Source organism: Sceloporus undulatus, chromosome 4 (genome assembly GCF_019175285.1).
Source record: "Sceloporus undulatus isolate JIND9_A2432 ecotype Alabama chromosome 4, SceUnd_v1.1, whole genome shotgun sequence".
In the NCBI taxonomy this organism is placed as follows: Eukaryota; Metazoa; Chordata; class Lepidosauria; order Squamata; family Phrynosomatidae; genus Sceloporus; species Sceloporus undulatus.
This window is the reverse complement of record NC_056525.1, coordinates 143,383,379-143,408,841: the sequence shown is the minus strand read 5'-3', so window position 1 is coordinate 143,408,841 and position 25,463 is coordinate 143,383,379. Positions and strand designations below refer to the sequence as shown.

Genomic DNA, 25,463 nt, shown 5'->3' with positions numbered 1-25,463 from the left:
TTAACAAAAAGCATAACAGAGATACCGAGAGATGATTTTGCAGGAAATTGTGCTAAATTGAATTTTGTTCATGTGTTGTGACATTCCAGATGAGATTGCTGTTATGAAGTTAGTAATATTACCAAGAACAGAAAAAGCTGTCAGTGGAGCAGAAAAATAAATTTGGATATCATCAGCATAAATATGGTAATTCAAATCAAAGAAGTAAATCAGATAGATAAACAAAGAAACTTACAAGGAAAAGTGTAAAAGGCCTCTCTTCCAGTGGAACACCAAACAACAGTAGAAGCTCAGAGGCTTAGAGGGGGAAATTAATGGGAATACACAAAGAGTAATTGGAAAGGTGCAAGAAAAGAAAGAAATATCAGTACAGCATTGAAACCCAAGAGATATGAGGGCTGGCAAAACCATGCTGCTGTAGGTTCCAAAATAACAAGGCAAAGGCAAGCAGAGTTTTAAAGGTTAGGAAACAAAGGTTTTGAGATGAATGTGGAAAGGATGAAATATAAGTGTCACAGTCTAATCAATGAGACAAATAAATGATTTGGATGACAGAGTTCTGCATAGAAATGGAAGAGGAGGAAACATGAGATGAAGAAAGTACCTTTGTTTTCTTCTATTGCTTTTTCCATTTCTTTGTTCTCATATATGTTCTGCAACCAAATCTCTTACTTGCCTATCAGCTGATACTTCCATTTTGCTTTTCTAATAATGTTCAGCATATACCATAGCTTTTTGCTTCGCTGTCCAGGTTTCCATTTCTTGACCAAATTTCATGTTTCAAGCCTAGGTTTTACATAAAAAAGAAAGGGCTATGGTATCATTTTTAATTTTATTGTGATTCAAAGCAATCAAACAAAGATGCTAACAGGCAGTACAGATGGCAGCATGCAGCTACCCCTTTACTGGCTGGATTAGGGCCATGGCAACCACATGCCAGGGCCCCAATCTGGCCTCTGGAGAGTGCAAAAAGGAGCTGCAAGAAGCAGCTCCTTTTTGCACTCTCCAAGAGGCACCATAGCTGTGGCGGCACGGCTTTATGAGTCACGCCATGATGGCGTGTGCTGTGTAAACCAGCAAGTGCCAAAATGGCACCCTGGAGGCGGGGCTAGGCATCCAGTGTGCAGACATTGCATCCTGGCTCCGCTCACAGGCCAGCACAAACTGCCAGTCTGTATAAAAATGTTTATAGGCTCTAACTAAATAAATAACACAGCCTCATAGCCTGAAAAACCCTCAAAAAAAACTATAAACAAATACCCACCCAAAAACTATAAATAAATAAATAAATACACATAATTATACAGAAAAAAATTGTATGAACAAACTTTTTAACTGGACCAATAAATAGTCTATCATGCTTAATTCTTATTCAAGATGGCTAAGGAGATAAGGATGTTCTTAAGCAGAAAGAGAGAAATTAAAAAGTATTAAATTCTCCATTTTCAGAAATCAAATAATAATTTTGTTACTATGACAGATGAAGGACCATTTTTTGAAGTCAGAAAGCTCATATGTAGTTTCGAAATGAGGCTCCTGAAGTATGCCTGGGACCTGGACTGCAGCCAGGCTGGATTCACCCAGTTGCTTCAGTGGCCAAATCCTTGAGATAGGACCCACATTACGCAGTCAGAATTATGCTTCAATTCAAAAGAGGTAAACCAGGTTATTTAAGTGGTGCAATAAGGTCCTAAGTCTTAATAAATATATGACTAGGTTCCAAAACATACTGGAGAAATAATCCAGTTTGATACTGCGCTAACTGCCCTGGCTCAGTGCTAGAGAATTCTGGGAATTAGTAGTTTACTGTGGAACCAGAGCTCTTTGACAGAGAAGGCAAAATGACTCACAAAACTACAATTATCTAGCATTGAGCCCTGGCAGTTAAAGCAATGTCAAACTGGATTATTTCTGCAGTGTGTTTTGGACTTAGTTAAGGTCACATTTCCCCTATCTGCCTGCTGCTTTCATCTAAACCAGAATTGCTGTGGGATTTACATGGTCAGCAGCAAATGGGGGTATTGTTTGGGCCCCTAGATGTTGTTGAACTGCAACTCCCAGCAGTCCTACTCAGAATAGCAACAGTGAGGAATGCTAAGACCTGTAGTTCAGCATCCAAAAGCTGACACAGTTTAATAATAATAATAATAATAATAATATATCCCACCTCTCCAATAATATCGAGGTGGTTACAACAATAAAATTCATACAATAGAAAATGAATCCCATTATCCCCTCTTGGATAGCCTGTTGTAGTTGCTAGAGCTTTCTCTGTTCTCTTCCAGCTGATAGAAAAAAGAATGAGCTCTTCCAATCTAAGACATAGCTGATTCAGAAGAATCTTTTCTTCATCACAATGGCAACATTCAGTAAATCTGAGAGAAAGAATTGCGCCACTCAAAAATTGCTATGGTCCTTCCTCAAATCTGTGTCTTGAAAAAAATATCTGGTAAGAGCTGTCTACATGTGGTTTGTGTGCAGCTACATCCTTTTATCAGATGTTAAAGTCATGCAGGGGTCCTGGCTGTGTATAGATTAGGGATGGAATGAGAATTCATCAATTTTCTGCATGGGGTTGAATTTGGATTTCACAACTTCTTGAGAAACTTGTGCAGGAAGGAAAATGGCACATTAACTGTTCCTTGAAACTTGCAGGAACTTTTAATTTGCTGCTGGTACAACAAAGATTGCGCCATTTTTGAAAACTGTGCAGGAGCCTGACAAAACTTTGTTGTAAAAACCTAGGCTCTCTTTTCACTGGGCACAGAAAAATATCCAGCTTATAGATGAAAATGTTGTTTTTCACTATGTACTTGGGGGGAAATGCAAACAACACAGCAAAGGGTTCAGCATCATGGCTGCAGCCTTTAAATATGATGCAACTCAAATGTTACTTGGGAGGGAAAAAAACCCAGGCTGATTGAAGCTGCAGCCTTTGCTAGTTTAAAAGTTATACTATTTCTATTACTATTGTAGAAAAGTTACATTACTATTTTAAAATTAAAAGTTTCAAAATTTTTAATTTTTAATTTTAAAATATGAAATTTTTTAAAAAAACGTATTCTTTCAAAATTTTCTTTAAAACATTACATTATTGTTTCCTCCAACTGGACGTGGGTTTCCAAAGTCTCTCCCATCACCTGCTATTTGATCCTGTCTTAACTTGAGATGCCCAGTTTTGAAAACAGAAAGATCTGAATGCCAGAATGCACTGAAACACTGAACTATGCTCCTTCCCCTCTCCTTTGGCATGGAGCAGTTCCAAAAGGTGAGAGGAAGCATGAAAGCATTCTTTGTGTGTTATCGTATTAAGCTTATTGCACAGGCCCTGGGGACGGGACTGGAGTGGAATGGAAGGGGTGGGAAGGGAACGGAATGGGGAAATAATGCATATTACCGCACGAGAGAATGCCGCCGATTCCGCTGAAAGTTCCCTATCCGTTCCCTATCCATCCCACAGCAGCCGATTTTCAAGAACGGTTGAGAATTGTTCTTGAAAATTGGCTGCTGTGGGACGGATGGGGAATAGATGGGGAACTTCTGGTGGCATCAGTGGCATTCTCCCATGTGGTAATATGCGTGATTTCCCCGTTCCGTTCCCTTCCCGCCGCCTTTTGTTCCGTTCCGCCCTGATCCCGTTTCCAGGGCCTGTGCAATAAGCTTCATAGTTTCATTCCATTAAATTATCGTAATCATGAAGGGTGCCTTGCTCCATGACCTACCAGATACCCGAGCCATCATTGACGCCAACCCACCACACAAACAGTTTTGCAGGGGCAGGATTCCCTGCAATGGCTGTGGTTGTTTATAATATCTTGGCCTATTTGAAATAAATGCCACACTTGTGTGTAAAATCACTCCCCATGCTCTGTCTGGATGTCTTCAGAGAGAATATAAAATTAGGATGCATGATGAAAATAAAGCGTTTCAAAGCCACTGAAATGCCGAGTATTGTGAAAACAATTAAAAATTAAATGCATTATACTGTCTGTGGTAGGTTGCTAATTGAATGTATTTCTTTGTTCCTTCTAAAAGAGGATGGATGTTTCTCTTCTGAATGACAACCTTTCCTTAAAGGGAAACCGTAGTGACAAGAGAAAGTAGATGCTGCGGACTTGTAATCACTCGTCTGACACAATGTACCAATTTTGCCCTTTCTCCACAGTAGGAATTGTGAGGAAATTGTACCGAATGGGCTCTGCAAATTGTTTTCTATGACAGAAGTTAATTCTAAACTAAGTATCCCCTGAAACGGGAACAGAGAAAACATTTTTACATGTCTATCATTTGTCCTTAGAGGACATGAAACAAATATGTTTTATAAAGCCTGACATTGGTATTATTCTCTGTGGCCTCCGGCTATATGCTTTTCTTTCTGGGTTTGTAGAATGGAAAAAGGGATAAGAAAACAGCTTCACATTAAGAGGAACGGAGTGTACAGGTTAATCATACCGTGCAGAAATCAAAATGTTGCCAAGAAAAAGAATGGTGTGTGAGTGGGAAAATAAAATAAACAAGTTTTGCTCGAGAAGCAGTTGCATGCTAGTTCTTCTGTTGCATTTTAGACATACATTTCTCGATGAATCATTGATGCAGCTGTATAGGGAAGTGTTTTTATTTTATTTTATTTTTTTACTACTGCTGACAAGAGAAAACACTTGTAAAAATTTCATTGGCAAAAAAGTTAATCCCAGCAATTCTTAATCAGGAAATCCACTAATTGGGGTTGGAAGTGAGATTCTAGAGGATGTTTAAATTTTTAAAAGGTAGTCAATTAAATGCAGAACAAGACAGGGGAATGTAGCAAATGTAAGAATGCCTTCAGAGCTAAAAGTCATTAGTCAATCCTTCCAGAATTCCTAATTATATGAAAGCAAAACAAACAAATGAAAGGCGCTTGTGGAATCTTTGAATAAATTCTTAGTTGTACTTTTAACACAACAACAGAGTGATCAGTCCATTCTTCTTGTGTGGCCAGTCTGGGGTCCTGTATTCAATAATTAAATTTGTAATGCTATTACAATCCTATTACTTGGGAGTAGGTCCATTGATTTTAATTATGCTTACCTCTAAGTAGACATATATGGGATTGGGCACATATGAGAGAGAATGTTTTATGCTAATCTCAATGTCATGGTCCTAGATCAAAGAGATGCACATCAAGTTGGGGTTGTCACACAACCAACACCAGCTGAAATTCCCTCTTCTGTACAACCATTACAGAAACAGGAGCTCTGTCCCTTATTTTATACGGCAACTCCACCTCCACCACACCTGAGGGCAGCAAGCTTATATGAACTGGGGAGGGCTTTTCTGTGTCAGTTTTGCAACAAAACATGTATGTTGTCATGAACTCATTAGAGGAGGAGCAGGAAATATATTGAATCAACTGACAAGACAATAATAATAATAATAATAATATGACATCTACCAAGTATTCCATTCAAAGCTAATTCAGTAATATTATCATGCAGTGGTATAGTGCTGATTACTATAAATCTATCCTGATAGAAAACATAAACTGCAAACTAAAAAGACCTTAATCTAAATCTAGTGGTTTGTTACTTACAATGTCAGAATCTCTTCCAGTATGAGCTTTAAAATAACTTCAGCACCTTGGATAGTTATTTTTGATGTTCTGACTACAGCCCAGAGCAGATTCACCACCCCACTGATATGGAAGTCATTAGTTGCCCCTGACAAAATATTTCAGTTCAGCTATTAATGCCAAAGAGTGGCCATAAACAAACAGATCTTGTCTCTCAGATTGTTAATAATAATAATAATAATAATAATAATAATTTGTTTTATTTATATACCGCTTTTCCAAAGATCATAGCGGTGAACAGCAAGTAAGTTAATTAGCAAGTAAGCTAATTTGCCCCCAACAGTCTAGGTACTCATTTTAGCGACCTCAGAAGGATGCAAGCCTGAGTCAAGCTTGGGCCCTTTTGCTGGTCTTGAACTCGCAACCTTGTGGTTTCGAGTGAATGGCTGCAGTACAGGCATTTAACCACTGCGCCACCAGGGCGCCTATGGGTGCCTCTAATCACGCCCTTCTCTTTTGATATTACAAACATAATAGGCTGGGTGACCCTTCCACAACCCTAAAATGCGGATGCCAAGACCAGAGAATAGCTCTCGCGCGTAGGCTAGCAAGATAGGAGATGCATGGGAGCCCAGTTTGATGGATCGATTCTGGACATTCTGGAGGAGGTATGTAGACCCACAATGGGCTGATGTGAGATAAAACAAAGTATTGGCAATCTTGCGTGCTAATTAGCTCTGGAAATGAGCATCCATAACCATCTATTCACATGTCAGTGCCACCACTTTGGAAAACTACTTCAAAGTAGCTCCAGACATTTCAAAGTGAATCCAAATCCATTTCAAGGTACTCCAAAACCAGTTGGCCTTTTCAGCCACTTGGAATCTGCGCCAAGGCATACTTTTGTATAAATATTGGGAGTTTTCAGCAAGTCCTCATCGTCTTAGTCCAGCAGCAGGCAGAATCTCTGTCAGTTTGCCTGGCTAGCCACCCCCATTTGCCACGGGAGTGATTGAGTCCTTTTCCGATTCCTGAACCCACTGCAATTGGAATCAAGATCTGCATAGTTAATTATCACCATTAGTGATGCCTTACATCTATTCCAATCTCCCACCTTTGATTTCTCTAGTTCTTGTGTGTGCGCATGGTTGTTTGCTTGAGTGAGTCAATGATACCACAAGTTAGCACACTGCGTGATGCTAGCCTTAGTGATACCACTGGCTTTTGAATCACTTCCTGATAAGAAAAAGTTCCTTCTTGGACCAAAAATGGCAAAGGGGATCCAAATCTTGGCACAATTGTCCCCCATACCCTATACAGGGTGCATGTGGGAATTCTATTTATTTATTTTGTTGGAGTGGGGACGTGGCTCTCTAAAGTTTTTAGGGGGCAATCCAGTCCTTTAATCCCTGACATTTGCCTACCTCTGATCTAGGAGTTGTGTTTGCATTCTTACACAGTAATTTAAGATGACACTAGAGTTGTCTGGAAAACAGGGTTCAAATCCCTGCTGGACCATGAAAACCCATCGATCGAGCTTGGGTAAGTCACATGCTTTCAGCCTCAGGGGAAGGCAATGGCAAACCACCTCTGAACAAATCTTGCCAAGAAAACTCCATGATAGGTTCATTTTAGGGACATCATAAATCAGAAACAACTTGAAGATACACAAGAACAAGACACAGTGATCAAGTGCAACTATATAATGTATCCAGAAGTCATTCAAGTCATCCCAGCAGTAAGAAAGCATGAAAGTGCTTGTAGTTAACTGATGGGGTTGGTATTTCTGAGAATCTATTACAATAATCTGTCTAGGATTGGATCACTTCTCCCTTTATTTTGGTGGAGGATCACACTGTGATGCCCCTTTTGAAAATGCTGTTGGTACCATTATGCCCCCATTCTTCTTTATCCTTGGATCAGTCACAAGTGTAATCCCACCTAATTTGAGATGGCCAGACAAAGTGAAGGGGAATCACACATACCTATGTTTCTAGTTCCACTGGAAGACTATGCACACAGATGGCTATCTGAACTGGTTTTCCATTCTCAAAACTGAGGCTGTCATACTTTGGCCATATCATGAGATGGGACGACTCACTAGAAAAAACAATAATGCTAGGGAAGGTAGAAGATAGCATAAAAAAAAGAAGACCACCTATCAGATGGCTAGACTCAATTTGGGAGGTCGCAGTCCTGAATCTGCAGGACCTAGGCAGACCAGTGGAGGATATTGGGTCTTGGAGATGTCGCATCCACAGGGTCCCCATGAGTCGGGGCTGATTCAAAGGCAGCTAACAAAACAACATGGCTATGCATCAAGGCCTGAGCAAGTGTTGGTACTATTTGGAGTTTTTACTTCCGAAACTTATGTCTTGAGTTGTCCATGCAGATTAGGACAGCTGAGAGCTGGGGGAATTTAAATAAATTACATTTTCTCAAAGTGTGTCAAAAAACAGCTTAAAGAGGGATACTTGTCTATTTATTTATTTACACATTGTGAAATGTTAGTGAAAAACAGTAAGGATTTTGGATTCTCATTTCAGGTATGTCTATGGCCTCATTCCCACTTACCCTTGAATTGATTTCCGATTCGAATCTATGAATCGATTAGAAATCGAATCATGGTTCCCACTGCATTTGTGCCTATCTGAACTGGGACAGAGAAGGCTGGGATGGAGGAGGAAGGAGGCCGGATGGAGAAGGCCGTGGAGGAGGCAAGGAGGACGGGGACAAAGAGGCCAGGGCGGAAAAGGCTGCAGGGAGGCAAGGAGGCCAAGGGTGGTGGAGGCCACGGAGAAATGAGGAGGCCAGGGACAAGGAAGCCGGGGGCAGAGGAGGCTGCGGAGATGTGAGGAGGCCAGGGACAAGGAGGCCAGGGGTGGAGGAGGCTGTGGAGAGCCAAAGAGGCCGGGATGAGGAGGCCGGGGGCAGAGGAAGCCCGGGCAGATTCAAATCAGCATGGTTCCCAGTTGGGCTGAATCGATTTATTTAAAAATGAATTGATTCAGCCCCAAATACCCCCCCCCAAAAAAACAGTGTCTTTTTGATGCATTTAAATGGGTCTAGAGCAGGGTCCCCTTTCCGAATCGCTTCAGCGATTCGGATTGAGTGGGTACAATGCTCGTTTAAACTGGATCGTACTGAATCATGATCTGGTTTAAACCATAGTGGGAATGAGGTGTAAGACAATTTATTTCACTGAAATATTTTAGAACTATGGAGGTTTGTCTAATGAGAAAGATTTAATCTATCTATCTATCTATCTATCTATCTATTGATTTGTGACAGCAAATATAAAGTCTAACTAGGAAAGATGTGCGCCTACTGAATCAGACTTGGCTTACTTATTAATAGAACAGGTTTGGGAAGTAGCAATTTATGAGTGTCTAGACACAGCTTTTTGTGTTGAAAAGCAGCTTGGTGGGTTAATACATTCACCCATAAATAAAAGCAGTGACAGCTCTCCTGTCAGTACATACTGATGTACGGTTCCTTTTTCTGCCATTATAGCCTTGTGAATGTGGGAAAATTAATTTAAGTGGTAGTTAATTTCTAATGAATTCCATTCAACCGGTTAATATGGTCCCTTGATGTTATGGTAACCTTCATGGATCATTGCATTATGCAAATATATTCTACTTTATTCTGGTTTAATACAAAAAAAGAGATTGTTTTATTTTGTCAAACCATGCACAAACATATACATGCAGAGGAAAACACTGAAATCAATGAAAGCTGGGTTATTTAATATGTCTAATAGCTAATTAAACTTCCTTAAACCAATCCCAAAGGGCAAAACTGTTTATCTTTCAGGCAAGGACCATGATTCATCTATCTGTGAAGTACATTGCCATTACTTTTACTATGGGCTAGATTATAAACTTATCCTAAAAGAGCATGTACAACAAACTTCCCTTAGGTCCCTAACACAATGACTCCAAGTAGCTTTGCTCTGAAGGACATGGCAGTGAATTCAATGGGCTCCTTCCAAGCAGTGTGCTTTGGCATCAATTCAGGGTGAGTTTGAAAAAATCAAATGCCTTGCTAGTTATGAAGTTATTTTGCATCTTGTTCCCTAGAAGAAGAGAACAGTGTGGCAAGATAGGGGGTTCTGGATGCAAACTGTTTCTGCTTCTGATTCTGTTGAGTCTGTTTTTTCTCCAGAAGGCTTCGGAAATGACATACATGGGATTCTCAAGCAGTCTCCCATCCTAGCATTGATCTGATTATAAAGACGTTTTATCCTAGGCTTGGCTATTCTGGGAAGTCTCTGATAGTTGTCATTATACACATCCATACCAGCAATGCGTACAGAACAATACAGTGGGTCCTTGGTATCTGATGGGGTTTGGTTCCAGGACCCCCACACAGATACCAAAATTACTGAATGTTCAAGTCCCATTCAGTACAATGGCATAGTGAAGTAGTGTCCCATATATATAATAGCAAAATCAAGGTTTGCTTTGTGGAATTAATATATTTTTGGAACCATGGATGGTTCAATCTGTAAATAAAGAATCCATGGATATGGAGGGCCTACTGTACTTACAAATACAGCAGGCCCTCGCCTCCACATTCACTGGGGTTAGGAGCACATGATCCCCATGAAAATGAAAAAATGCAAATAAAAAAATTCACTTTTAAAAAAAAGAACAGCTCTCTAGGACTCTCTAGGCCCTCCTGTACAACTCTGTGGCCAACATTCACTAGAGGTTGAACACAGAATCAAACTGGAGAACCTACAAATACTCAGAGAAGTGTTTTCTCTAGGAAGCTCTAGGTCTTTCAGTGGGACTCTATGGTGAACTTCTGGTAGACTGGTGTTGGAGGACCTAGAGATTCCCAGAGAGAACATATTAATCAAATCCACAAATAACCAGATCCACAAAAGTCAAAGCCGCAAATATGGAGGAGCAACTGTATAGATTGCTCTCACCTGAAAACTGGCTTTTCCACTACCCAGCCATAAGATAATTTCCACATGGGCTTACAATCAACCTCAGTTTGTTATCACATTCACAACCATATAGATTGGCTCTGTGGAAATAATACTTCTAATCCAGTTAGATTTTAATATGCTAAACAAAAGGAAGGAACCAAAGGCTCTTTTGCAATGCATGGCAATGGCTGGGGCCAGGTGTCTCGAAAGAAGTCATCTGTCAGTTAGCTAACCTCAGTGTATCCCCCACTGATCCAGTCAGACAGAGCTCCCCAAGCAGTAAGGTTCAGACAGATTTTCCCCTCACCTGTCATTATTAAAGAGACATTGTCCTTACTTCAGCAACTAGAGCGCTGTTTCTTATGCACTCTGCTGCAGTTGAAGCCTCACACTCATTAATATACATAAGCTGCAGGATTCTTTCAGTTGACCTAGTTACATATCCACCTGTTGGAGGGCAGAAAGTTGGCATCGGAGGGGGGGAAACCTTCTTTGGAACAAATAAATGTCTATTGCATTATACCAAGACACATTTCTCTGTTTGGGCTTGGCAATCAACTACATTACAGTGAGTTACTTTTGCCATTTTTAAAACATGGAGTGCAAAAACCAAAAATTCCTTTTAAATTATTTCTACCTTGGAGCTGGTCTTTGTCAATCAAGCTATTTTCCACACAAAGCAGGGAACAATCCTGGAACAAATTTCATACCAATGTATTCCTAATGACATTATCAGGTGCATGATGGGATGAGAATACTTCTCTCCACTCCCCACTACATTGTACTGGCCTGTTTCACCTATCTGTCAGTGAGAATATTGCCCTGGAAACTTTTCTGCAGGCTTCCTTTCTTCCATCTTTCTCAGCCCCCCTGAATGGCAATGTCCCATCTCTTACGCACCCTTGCAAACATTGTTTTCTAGGACACCAGTATTTATGATATGTTATTATCTAACTAGGAAACTAAATATCCCAGGATTCCTTATATCAGGGTTGCACCTAAGCTAGTCCGTAGTGGTGTCTTACATGTAAGGAACCCTGGGCTACATACATACCAGGATGTTTCATAGCCATTTAAAAACTCCAGTGTCTTGGACAAGCTGTATTCCCAATGATCCCTGACAGAATATGTGCTACCTCATGATTATCTTCTGGACAGGCATTCAAGTACTGTATATTGGTTTTGTGAGGTCCTGGCCAATTTGGGTCTTAAAATATTTAAAAGACCACAGGAAGAGAGGAAGGATGCATAAGCTGGAAGGGGCAGCAGCAGTTTGCTTTTGCCTGAGCCAACAGGGAAGGGAAAGATTCTGTCCCCCTCCTCTCCTTTCCTCTCTGGTGAGTTGAGTGCAAATTACTCCTGCACTTTGAAGACAGTTCAAAGGGAGATGAAGAAAGATAAACTGGGATATTTTAAAAGCAGCTAAAAAAACTGGGATGGCAGAGGATTAATTTGGACTTTTCCTGCCAAATTGGGATGGCTGGAAACCAAGTGATGCAGGGTTTCAGGTAGATTTCTTTTCTGGTCCCATCTGGAAATGCCACAGACTGAAGTGGAGAGTGTCTGCATGCAAGCACAGTACAACTGAATAGCATCTCCATTTAGTTAGCATCTCTCTTTTAGTCACTGTTACTGTTGAGATCAAATGGGAATATTTTATTGATACTAGCACCTACATGTCTGCTTCGAATATCAACCTTTGTGGAAGCTCCTTTATAACTGTAGAGCTTCCAACTTCTGGGAATCATTTAAGTCTCATCTTGTATATTTTTCAGATGAATTTTAAAACTTTTTGAGGAGCTAACATTCACTGCCAAACATTAGGCAAATGACGAGTATTTGGGTATAAAGGGGTATTTTGTCTTCTTACCATGTGTGTCAGGTTTTTCCCCCCCTGTGGTTGTTATCTAATTGAGAGACAGACAAAAGAAACGATTAATCCATCAGTAGCTTTTTAAAGTCACTATCTGTGCTAGACACATCTATGCTTACTTACAGGCCTAGATTCTGAGATAGTGATGATAGAATAACAATGATACTGGAATTAAAATTAAGTTGAATATATTCTACTGACAAATCCATCCATCCTTTGTCAATCCCTAAATGCTGTATCATCACTACATACGTAGAAAAGCATGTTCTTCAGAAGGCTCACTACCAAAGTAATACAAAGCATCACCATGTTTGGTTTGCACAGCGTACCAGGCATTTCTACAAAGATGCAAATAAGTAAGTTCTAGACAAATTACAATGTTTAACGTTGTGCCAAATAAAAAGTATGGTGTCTTTTTGAAAAGTCTGTTTCACTCCTTAAAAGAGAACCCTGCATTTGATAAAGTACAGTATGTGAAGCAGCACATACCATGCTTAACTGAGCTCTATTTTTGCCTCCCATTCAGCAGTGGCATCATTAGGGTTGGTATCACCTGATGTGGTAACTCATGGTGCCACCCCCCCCCCATTGATCTCCTTCCATACCACAACATACAGAATCCTTAATGATGCCCCTGCCATACCACACCTTTCTAAGAAGTGGAAAGGTGAACTGTACAAACCCATATCCCATTATTACAGGAAAGCAGACCTGAAGATCATCATAAACAGATAATTACAACAGGATTTATTTTGGTGTCATGGTGGGGTGGAGGGAATTGTCTGCCAACACAGGCTAAGCTTTTCCATCTTTTTATTATGACCTCAATATTGTTTCATTCCACTGAAAATTACTATGGATCCTTCATGAAAAAACTGTTGATTAGGAAAAACCCATTCAGTACAATTCTATACAATCTAGAGAAGTAAAACTTATTTGTTTCAGTGGGGCATACTCCCAGCCAGGTACTAGATACAACTTTGCAGCCTTAAGAAGTACAGTATATACTTGTGTATAAGTTGACCTCATGTACAAACTAAGTGCAGGTTTTGGGGCCAAACTTATGAATTTTGATATAACCCTTGGATAAGTCAAGGGAAAAACTTGGAGGGTGTAATAAAGGATGAAGTATTAATGTTCAAGAAAGACAAGGGGAACCAACAACCTTTAGAACCATGGTAGGGATGAGTTACATTAAACTTCTTTTCCAGGTCCCTTAAAATCACCACAAAGCCTAATTTCATGTGGTGGTGTTTCTTGCTCTATTAGCTGTGTCTTTTATTAGTAATGGTACCAGCAGGGTTGGTTGCAGGGCATCATTTCTGTGGTTCAGAGTGGCACCATTTCAGGACAGACTGACCGGAGCAAGGAATTAGAGCACATGGCAGTGGGGAAGAAGTGGCAGCAAAAAGAAGTTTTAAGATTTAAAACCCTGCTTAAGCTATGTCAGCTTTGCCGGCACTTGCTTATGCTTTCTTTCATCAGATAGAACATGTGGCCTCTGTAAACCCACTAAACACACACTAGCTGCAGCCCTTTCTTCCCCTATGAAAGACTGAGAGTCTTTCCTTGCCTGAGAAAAGCCTCTCCCTTTGCACCTCATCACCTTGGGAGCAGCAACCTAGCAGCTTACTGAGCACTGACCAAGAAGCTTCTGGTGTTTGCCACAAGACCAGAATGGGTGAGAGGCTTCTTGGTCACTGTTCAGACAGCTGCTTAGTTGCTGCTCTGAGAGTGACCAGGTGCAAAGGGAGCAATGACCAAACAGCTAGTTGAGCAGCAACTGAGAAACCTCTCACATGTGCTGGTCTTTACTGCAAGGCTGGCATGGGTGAGAGGCTTCTTGGGCACTGCTCAGCCGTGTGCTTGGTTGCTGCTCCCAAAGTGACAGCGTGCCAAGGGGGGAATGACCATGATTGGTTGGTTTAAATTTGCAATAGAACAGTAGACCTAATATCAACAAATTGGCATGGGGGCATTAGGGATGATGCCCAAGAAGAAAGGGGGCAGCAGCTTGAAAAATTTAGTGACCATTGGCTTAGCCCATCCTGGGAGAACCTAAAAGAATGATCCCCTCCACTCTCAGTGCTCTTTTGAGGCAAGTGCCAAAGAGCCACTGTGGCTGCTATATTCCTGCCCAGGCATTCAAAAAAAGTCAAAGTGATTGGTGGAGAGAGTAGAGGGTGGGTCAATGCTTCTTTTAGATTCTCTTAGGGGCAGACTAGGCTCTCCTTCCATCACTCTAAGGGGATGGTTCCATTCTTGATAAGAACTAAAGTACAGTACTTACATTGACCTATGGATAAGCCGACCCAGGTTTTTTGAGCCTATTTTTTTAACTAAAACTTCTAGACTTGTACATGAGTATATATGGTAAAAGAGTGTCAACTCAGTGCCCTAATGTGGGGCATTTGCTGATTCCAATGTGAATTCCAACACACTGCAGGGTACCAAAATGTCGTAAGAGTTTATGGGTGCCAAATTAATGGTAACAATCTGCCAAGCCAGAAAGCAGATATCCATACGAAGCAGAATGTTTGTTCTGAGAAGTTGTTGGTCCTGCTTGTTTGTAAGAAACCAACAAAAAACAAAAGTTGAAAAAACAAAATAAAATGGATTTGGGTGAACAATTTTTGTCTTAGCCACTTTTTGCCTGCAAAACCAACCAACCCAGCGTCAATGCATTAGGCACATTAAACACAGGGACATTGCTTAGCTTTTGAGATAATAATGTTATCAAATGCCTCATTTATAAGGTTAGTACTGTGTGAGTTTTGGAACAAAACATGACTCTATGGACTAAAATGTTCTTCTGCCTTGATGAGTGTTAAAGATAGCAATTAGCCTTACCCCTATTGTCTTGTGCCAAAACTTTGATTAAAGTTATTTCTGAACACAATCTATGGGAATTGCACCTCTGGAAAAAAAATAGACACTACCAAGACTACAAATTTAGCATCAGTCTAATGGTCAATCATGGCAAGTGATTATGATTACAAGAGACTCCTAGAATCATACTCTGTGTGGGTTCTGCCTCCTTGTAACTTCTTGTAACTGCACAATTGTAACTTCTACCAGTACAATGAATACTTGAATATTCACATCATCTCTAGTTCTATGCTCTCGTTCCACAATACCTACATTTAAACCACTTGACCCACAGATGCATGACTCTATAACAGGTGAAATATGGCTTGCAGCCCCCTCAGAATGTTTCAACTTCATACACTCTCACTACTCACTCTTTCTCTGTGTGATGATTTCACAGTTGCAGGGAGGCCGTACTATTTTAAATGTAGAGAGGCCTTCATTCAAGCGAGATGTGGACAAAAAGTTTTTTATGGCTCGTGACACTCATGAGCTTAAAACAGTTATATGTGTGTGCATGGGTATGGGGAATAACACAATTGCTCCCTACAATTCTTTAGCTTTTTTGTTATTTGGGGGCACAGGGTGTTTGTGTATGGCCATTCCAAGGTCTTGCAGGGAGCCAATGCAGCCTCCTTGGCAGTTGCCTACTCCTGCTGCGTAGTGGGCAATTATCCTCACCTATTAACTTCAGATGCACAATTTTTGCAGTTCTACTTAAAGAACTAAAAAGTAAAATATTAAAGACTAGGGCCCAGTGCCATTACAGATTTTTTTTAATGTGATAGATTTGGACACTTGGCTCTTCTACTAAAATCAGAAGAAAAGCATGTGTAATTCTGGATGAATCTTATTTGCACTGATGTTCTGACCCAGAACACATTACCTGATATGCAAAGGAATAGGGAGCATTGGTGAGGTGAATGGGCCACATTTTCAAATATGATTTCTGTGATAGTAACATATTATATATTTGTTGCAAAAATGAGTGTGCGATGAGGCTTGATTAAACATAAAAACAATGCAATAACTGAAATAAAAATACTTCAGAGCCTAATGCTGTTTATTTCCATTTTGCTAATAACATTGTTCATATAGAAAATGTCTTTTCCAGGTAAGTTCATCAGAATTTTCCTCTGTCATGAGCAGTGCAACCTCTTTGCACTTCTTGCATCTCCTCTATGAACTAGCAGAGTTACAACTGCCTCTGCTTGTGCCGAGGGTGAGTTTTGCAGTATATGTACAAACGCCCACGCCTGCGGACAAAGAAGCAGTCTTTGCAGCGCCTTTTCAGGACAACCTTGCATTTCATGCCAGCAACAGGCTGAACGTTGAGAGCAGGACAACCTGTGAAAAACGGCAGCAGATCCTTCTTCTGTGGCTTAATGGCAGTTAAACCTGGCAATGGGTTAACCAAGTTTGAGCGTCCCAGTACCCAAGAAGAGAATGAGTAGGAAGGCGGGCAGCAGTTCAGAAGCCGGACTGACTTGACCGCATTGGCCACTGCATTTCGCAAAAGCAGGGTGGCCATTGTGTTGAACCTTAGGAAAGAAGAAAAGGTAATGTCAATACCCAATGAACCACCAAAAGAATCGGGTGAGCAGCTTTTCCCCAGTATGCCAGAGCCAGCATGGGATAGTGGTTTGAGTGTTTGACTATCACTTTGGAGAACAGAGTTCAAATCCCTGGAAACCCACTGAGCGATCTGGGGAAAATCACATACACTCAGCCCCAGAATACCCCATGCTAAGTTCACACCCGATTGCCATAAGTCAGAAATGATGTGAAAGCACACAAGGGCTGTGTCTCTCCAGGTCACAATACTCTGGGAGCAGCCCAAAGTATCCTGGTCCCGAAGCTGCCCTGAACTCATTATCTGAGCACTCCAGAGCCATGGCAGGTGGGTGTTTGCACGTATGTCCCACTATGCTGTCGCAAATCACTCCACCTGAGCCCAAATTTGAGGCACATGGGAATTACTTGTGTCACTGTTAGTAGTGCCAGGTAGCATAGTGGGATGTGTTAGTAAACAGCTGCTCGGTGTTGCTCTGGAGGGCTTTTCTGGGAACGTATGTTGTGAAAGGTGTGTTTTCAAAATCTCACGGTTCAATCTCAGGATCAAAAATTAAAATGACCTGAATAAACTGGAAAGCTGGACCAAGCTAACAAAATGATATGCAACACAGAGAAATGTAAGGCACTGCACTTAGGGCAGAAAAATGAAAAGCACAGATATAGGATGGGGGACACCTGGATGAATGAAACTATGTGTGAAAGGGATCTGGGAGTCCAAGTGGACCATAAATTGAACATGAGTCAACAGTGCCATGCAGCAGCTAAAAAGGCCAATGCGATTTTAGGCTGCATCAATAGAAGTATAGTGTCTAGATCAAGAGAAGTAATAGTGCCACTCTATTCTGCTCTGGTCAGGCCCCACCTGGAATATTGTGTCCAGTTCTGGGTGTCACAATTCAAAAAGGAAGTGGACTGTTTATAATTGTGAATGTTTATTTATTTATTTCATTATATTTCATTGTTATATGGCCTTTTGTAATCTGCCTCAATTCCCTTAGGAAAAGGTGGAATATAAATACATAATCAATCAGTTAATTAATTAATTAAACCCCTGCTTCTTGGGATATAATATGCATATAATATATATTATTATGTAATGTAAATATAATAGTAAATCCCTGCTTCTTATTCCTGCTCAGAATGGAGGACACTGAGGAACACTCTAGGCTGAAATGGAGGACAAGTCCTGGAAAAGGAGGACACCCTGCACTAACACACCAGCCTCCTCCTCCTTCCCTTCTCAGAGGCGCATGCGCAGTTCAACACTTTCACTGAAGGCTTAACAAACGGGAGCGCATGCGCACACACTCGTTGCAACGAACTGCACCGTGAGGCCAACACGGCTCCTTTGCCCTCTCTCACTATTAACTCCCCTCACATTCGAACGTTCTACAACTGAAGCCGGCGGGGGGGATGGGGAAGACTCAACCAACCTTTACCCTTTCAAGGAAGCCCGACTACGGACGCAACCAAACGCGACACCTTGACGTTCCTACTAGTCCTCACCGACGCCGTTACGTCAGACGCCGCCCGCTGTGGGCGGGGCCTCAGGACCAGAGTCCTCTAGCTACTCCGCGCCTGCGCAGTGACGTTATTGGGGGTGGTCGCACAAAATGGCGGCCGCCGCCTTGTCCTTGCAAGGGGCGCTGCGTATGGTAGCTTCGTCCAGGGGCTTCCCGGTGTCCTTCTCCCGGTTAACTGCGTCCAGGAGGAACTACGGCTCCCCGACGTCCTCGACTGGGGAGAAAGTGACCCACACAGGGCAGGTGAACGGGGGAAAGGGCTGGTTTTGGGGGCGCCCTTGGGGTTCAGCCTGGATGCAGAGGGGGAAATGGATGCAACTTCCCTAGGCTCTGCTGTATTCAAGGGCAGTAAAGCAGGAAAGTTACTATTTAGGCGTCATTTAATTGAATGTGCATTTTATTTAATTTAATAATAATCACGACAAGGAGGTTTACATATATATATATATATATATATATCTGTGTGTGTTTGTTTCAATTATATTTTTAATTCCTTTTTAAATGCTAATTTTATACTGTTTTAATTAAATTACTTTAACTGTATTTGAATACATATTTTATTTACTAATCTATTTACTTACATTTATTTATTTATTTACATTTTTATTTAACATAATATTCATGACAAGGAGGTTTAAATATCTATCTATCTATCTATCTATCTATCTTTAAATTATGTTTTTAACTTTCCCCCCTTTTTAAATGCTAATTTTATACTGTTTTAATTAAATGACTTTAATTCTGTTTTTTTTAAATTCTTATTGTAAAGGTGTTTTTTTAAAAGAAGCGTTTTTAATCTTGTGTGCGAAACACAACGCCACACAATAAAATACAATATTAAACAGGGTTTAAAATGGGAGTAAGTATAAAATGTTTACTCGTACTTTGTCTATCCTGTTTTGCTCCCTTTTTTGTTTGCTGGTCATTGACTGGAATAAATATACAGTATGTGGCTTAAAAATGAGTATATATATATATATATAGGGACCCAAAGTGGCTTGCTGTCTAAAAAGTTACTATTAAAAATAGTAATAAAGGGACAAAAACCAGTATTTTGGAATTTAAATGGATTTTTTTGGTTGTTAGAACTGCACCAACGTAGGACTTAAATCAGAAAATCAAGTAGTAAAATGCAGTTCGGATGTTATGGCCACGCGCTTAAATTTGTTGTTCTTTTGGTGACTCTAAGGCTGGGATTTGTGATGGGATTTTGTTGGCAAGGTTCTTCAGAGCGGGTTTGCCATTGCCGTCCTCTGAGGCTGAGAGAGTGTGACTTCCCCCAAGGTGGGTTTTCATGACCCAGCTGGGAATCGAACCCTGGTCTCCAGAGTTGTAATATAGGCCTCAAACCACTGCACGCCATGTTGGCTCTCAACCTTAAATGATAATAGTTCTTTTAAAAATGCTCTTTTAAAGCAAGTTGTTTTGGTTGAACTTAGGTTAATTGAAGGGTTTTTTTTTTGAATGGCATATACTGTCAGGAAGTTCCTCCTAATGTTGAGGTGGAATCTCTTTTCCTGCAGCTTACATCCATTGATCCGGGTCCTAGTCTCTGGAGCAGCAGAAAACAAGCTTGCTCCCTCCTCAATATGACAACCTTTCAGTCTATCATATCACCTCTTAACCTTCTCTTCTCCAGGCTAAACATCCCCAGCTCCCTAAGTCGTTCCTAATAAGGCATGGTTTCCAGGCCCTTCACCATTTTAAAAGTCACCTCGTTTGAACCAGCCACCCTTGGTTTGTTGTAGCTGTGTGCCTTCAAATTGTTCCCACCTTATATGAGGTCTTCTTGACAAGATTTATTCAAAGGGGGTTTGCCATTAGAGGCTAAGAGAGTGTGGCTTGCCTTATCACCATGGCTGACTCAGGATTTGAACCCTGTCCTCCAGGAGTCATAGTCCAACAACGCTGGTAAAGACCCCAACAATGGACTCTGTCGGAGGTTGAGCTGGACATCAGCTTGTTTTTATACAGTTGGCCCTCTGTATCTAAAGATTCCAAACAAGCAGACCTTGATTTTTTCCCATTTTATGTAATGGATACCACTTTACTACACCATTGTATATAATGGGTCTTCAGCATCCATGGACTTTGGTTTCCATGAGGAATCCTGGAGCCAAACCCCAACAGAAAGCAAGGGCCCATTGTATATGGACTGTTGTTGTGTCTTTTCTTCCAATGGATTTTTTGTCTAATTGGCCAGTCAAGACGGAGTCAAAGCCAAATTTCTTGCAAATGGGTCCCCTTTAGTTGGGTTGCGCCTGGGATCATAGAGTTGGAAGAGACTCCAAAGGCCATCCAGGCCAAACCCCTGCCATACACAGTCATTGCACCCCCCGACAGATGGCCATCCAGTCTCTGTTTAAAGACCTCCAAAGAAGGAGACTCCACTATACTCCGAGGGATTGTGTCCCACTGTCGAACAGCTCTTAGTATCAGGAAGTTCTTCCTAATGTTGAGGTAGAACCTGTTGGTATTTAATCTGTTATTGATCTGCTCAAGAATTTATATGCAACTCCTTCATTTGCAAAAGTGCCACGTTAGCTGGCTTAGCAAATAAGGGAAAAATGACTGCAAAATACATTTTTATGATGCTGAAAAGTTCTCAGATTTTATGCCAGGTGAATCTTCCTTGGAAGTGCTTTATCTGTGGCATTTCACACGGGGAATGCCCTCCCTGAGAGGGTTGCCTTTTAGATGACCAGACTACAGAAAACAGAAAAAGTTTGTGGAAGTGGATTGCTCACTCAGTCAGCTAGCTATACTGAACTGAGTAAATCTGTTTAGGAGACAGGATTAAGTATTATACCTACTTTCCCTCATGTGAAACTATGATTAAACATGGTATAGACATAGCCATGTTAGTATTTTCCGGCATTAAAAAGATAGCACAGGTATCGTGTAGCACCTTTGAAACTAACATAGCTCTTCACCCAAGTGTGATGCTTCTGGCAGCCATTGTTGTCCTTTGTATTAGTTGTTTGTATTGTTTAAAAAAATTAAGTCACAGTATTCAATAAGAAGAAAGCTAGCATGGTGTAGTGGTTTGAATTCGTACTACAACTCTGAAGATCAGGTTTCAAATCCCCGCTTTGCATGGAAACCCAGTGGATGGGTTGAGCAAGTTGTACTTCTTCGTCTTTGGAGGAAAGCAAAAGCAAACCCTTTCTGAACAAATCTTGCCAAGAAAGCCAAATGATAGGTTCCCTTTAAGGCTTCCATAAGTTGGAAACTACTTGAAGACACACAACAACAACAAATTCAACAAGAAAACATGATATGGCCCAGTCTGCACATGGGTCTGAGTAACCTCGACTTGTTGTTTATTATGGCTTCTGCTGTAAATGGGAGTGACCAGATAAGCGTGGCTTGCCTTCCATTCTTTGTTTAACGTTACAACTCTAACTAGTTTCTCCCCTGACACAAATACAGGTTACGGCTTATGACTGGTCAGCTGGGGGAGAAACAAGAGAGAGTGCCAAGCTCACAAACAAGGAGAGACCAAGAGTGTGCAGTCTGTGGGCCACAGCTAGTCACACCCAAATTATTATTGGTTGTGTCCCAGCTGCTGCTTTATTTCTTGTTCAGTTTTGACTGCAATTGCCATTGTTGTTGATTTTCCTGTTAGTGGTTTGTTTAGCTACTCCTGCTGGCAGGGGGAGCTAGGTGGGCAATACGCATCACTGTACTGACCTTTTCATTATAAGTTACAGTTCTTTCAAATTCTGGGTAATTGTGTTGCCTAAGAATCCAAATACTTTTCATAAAAAGAAAGAGAAAACAGATACGTATAATCTTGACATTTGGTATTTCTGATTCCCGCTAACATGATTTGATTCTCCATAAAACCATCCATGTTTATATCATTACTCTTTCTTAGGAAATAATACTGACAGGAGAACAATGTGCTATATATTTAAATGCCAATCAGAAAGCAAAAGAACATCAGCCTTCCTGTAGTAACTTGTAATATAAATCTTTACTCCTATTAAGAGCCTAATTGCCAGTTAAAAATCTGTCTTTAAAACTAGTTCTCTCAGCGATAGTAATAAAATCAATTTAGGGTCATCAGATAAGGCATACTTTATAACTCATTCAGTCATATCAATAATCAGTCTATAAAATCATCTAATAAACAGGGAGCTATAGAAAATGAGGTAAGCTTTGGTAGGTGAAGTGGAAGAATTTCTCTGAATTGTAAATTTGGTTTAACCTACAAAGTAAAAGATACCAGTGGTATGGTCTCTCTTCAGTCAGATGAAATTAATTTTCTCCTACATGTAGCACTACTGACTCTGTAGTGTAAGAATCCTTCCCATCAAGCACAGAATATATCTCATTTTCTCCAAACGGTTAATCTCTTGCTCCATAGCATTCCACATTTGGAGATACAAATTTGCTTATATATTCCTTCTCCTTGCACACTGTAACAACTTGAAATCAGAACTGAAGATAATTTTTATATGTTTAATATATATTTTATTTTATTTCAGGTATATGAAGAATACGATTACAGAAAAGTTCGGTTTGTTGAACGACAGAAAGAGGTTAGAATCCTAGTCAGAACTATTTGTCTTGATTCTTGGGTTTTCCCAAATAGTCACAAATTGTTCAAGAGAATGTTGTCTTTTAGCAGAAATATTTTGAAGGTTATCAGAGTAGGTTATACCCCCTTTTGAAATTTGTCCCTTTGTCATAGAAGATCACCATTAAACCATTGCTACTGTGGAAAAATAATACTTTACTTGAAGTATTGTGTTTTGATCTTAAGCAGACATCTTCATTTTAAGCTGCATCAATTTGAATTCAGCAATATTGTGTTCATATTATTCTGAATTGTTGTGCTATCCCTTGAAGCCTAGTACATTAACTCAGTATCCAGTGGTGTGTTCTACTGATGTCAGCAAAACCAGAAGGGAAAAGGGGCATTCCCCAGGCAGCTTCTGCACAGTCATGGATGTAGGAGCTTCCGTGGGAGGAGAAATCACCTCACTTGCTTCCATCGATGTACTTATGCTTTGGGTATGCTATGATTATGCCATACTGCAGCTCCCATGCGGTAGGTGTGTGGATACTGCAGTGGCCCCTCTGTTGGGTTAAAAGTGACACACAACATTTTATCAGTGAGGAAAGATGAGAAGAAGAACCCAGAAGTCTAATAAGAACTTTCAGCATTAAATAGATTTAATATTGGATGATAGCCAGTCACTCAGTTCAGATCTGTTTTAGTCAAAGGGTTTTGGAATAGTTATAGTAGCAAAAGCCATGATTTGTGCCTATGTATATATGTATAGGGTTGTTGGGTAAAGTTTGTGTTTCATTATTCTAGGTGAATGAGAACTTTGCAATTGATTTAATTGCTGAGCAGCCTGTGAGTGAAGTTGAAACCAGAGTTGTATACTGCGATGGTGGTGGAGGAGCTCTGGGACATCCTAAAGTGTATATAAATTTGGTAATACAATCTAATCACTGCTGATGCATATTCTTATTTTGTGTTGTCCTTTGTTGGGCTGAGCATTCTTTTTTGGGGAGAAATATGTCCACAGCTGAGACCAACCAGTAAATCTGCCTTTACTGTCAGTTTTACTGCATTTTAGAATGATGCAAAAATGGAGGTTGCAAAGCCTCTGGCAGGTCACAGTACAGCAAATATGGCCGTATTCAGTTTTGTGACTTGCAGGTTGTACAGGCATAGTTTAGGGGAAGGATTTAATGATGGACTCCATTGAGGGAAAAGGGTATATATATATATAGGTATCTTAAAGGTAGAAGTGGGCATGTGTTTAAGATTGTCTTTTCTGACCTGAGTCCATGGTTGATTATTAATGTAGTTTCTACCAGTCTCCATTAATGCCAATCTTTATTCTTTTTGTTTTGCTTTAATTATTGCTTGTTAGGATATCTCACCTGTAAATTCAAACCTTTTATGGGATGTAGTAGATTGCTTTCTTTTAATAGTGTGTATCTTATTAGCATAGCAGATGGAAACATTTTACTGATCTGAAGTCCTGTCATTTCTTATGGTTTAATTGCATTTTTTAAATTGGTAGAGAGAAGTGAAGACTAATTTATTTTAAAAATGTAAAATTGATAGTTAGGAGTGGATGCAAGGTAGATAATCGGGCAATCGTTAGAGCGATTTGATAACATCAGCATATTACACGAGTAGCCCTTTGGTATATCAGCATCACGCTGAGTTCACATAAAAATGGTATAATTAAAATAATTTAATTTGTTTTGCATTTTCAAATGAAGATGGGCTGTCCTCAAGCCCCTACTGCCCTTTATCTTAGTGTTTTGAAATCCAGAAATATTTTTCATTGAAAGGAAGTAATTAGAACTGTCCTTCCCCATCATTTGACTGTCATTTTCCCGTTGAACCTGGGAGTGCAATGCTGTGTGGAGAGGACTGTATGTATCTATTAATGATTTTTAATAAATAATATGGCAGCTTCTCATGAAATCCCTTTATCACTTGTGAAGCACATTTCTGTCCTCAGAAGCCAATATTACTGAGTTACTGACCTACTTTGCAGTTGTGTGTACCTAAGAATGCACCTTCGATTAGGCTGTAATGAAATCCACCCTTCAATTTCTCGTATGTAAACAGAATTATTGAATATGCCCCAAAGTATGTGTTCTGAAAGTATGTACAAGTGTATTTACATTAGTAAGATTAAACTGTACTTTTATTATCTCATCCCTACCCTTTTCCTTTTTGCAGGACAAAGACACAAAGACAGGAACATGTGGCTACTGTGGACTTCAGTTTAAGCAGAAGCACCATCACTAAAATGCATTGTCTTACTGTGTCCTTCAGAACTGTTAGCCTTTGTATGTTATAGTATTAAATATGGAATTTAAAGGACATTATGAGTTATGTCTACTTTTAATCCAATACTGTACCTGTATAAGGAAAGGCCATAACTGCTGAAGGGTTTCTCTGGTAAAAGATGGAACAAATTAGAATTATAACAATACAATTATGGTGACAAGAGGGAGCTGAAGATAATTTCAGGGAGGTTTGTGCACTTCACTCCCCTTGCATGTGTTGCCTTCAAAGAAATCAAAAGCTTTTGCATCTGTTTTAACTGTAGTTTAGTAGTATGTCTGTGAACCTTAGACAGTTAAATC

At 40.3% G+C, this 25,463-nt stretch overlaps 1 protein-coding gene across 1 annotated transcript; it reads left to right on the top strand.

Moving 5' to 3' along the window:
• The first annotated feature begins 18,379 nt into the window (after positions 1-18,379).
• On the top strand, positions 18,380-25,199 carry NDUFS6 (NADH:ubiquinone oxidoreductase subunit S6). The gene is made up of 4 exons (XM_042465664.1): positions 18,380-18,572; positions 22,823-22,876; positions 23,659-23,781; positions 25,054-25,199. Exons 1-4 carry the CDS (start codon positions 18,420-18,422, stop codon positions 25,120-25,122), a joined length of 399 nt encoding a protein of 132 aa, XP_042321598.1. The 5' UTR covers positions 18,380-18,419; the 3' UTR covers positions 25,123-25,199.
• The last annotated feature ends 264 nt before the right edge of the window (positions 25,200-25,463 follow it).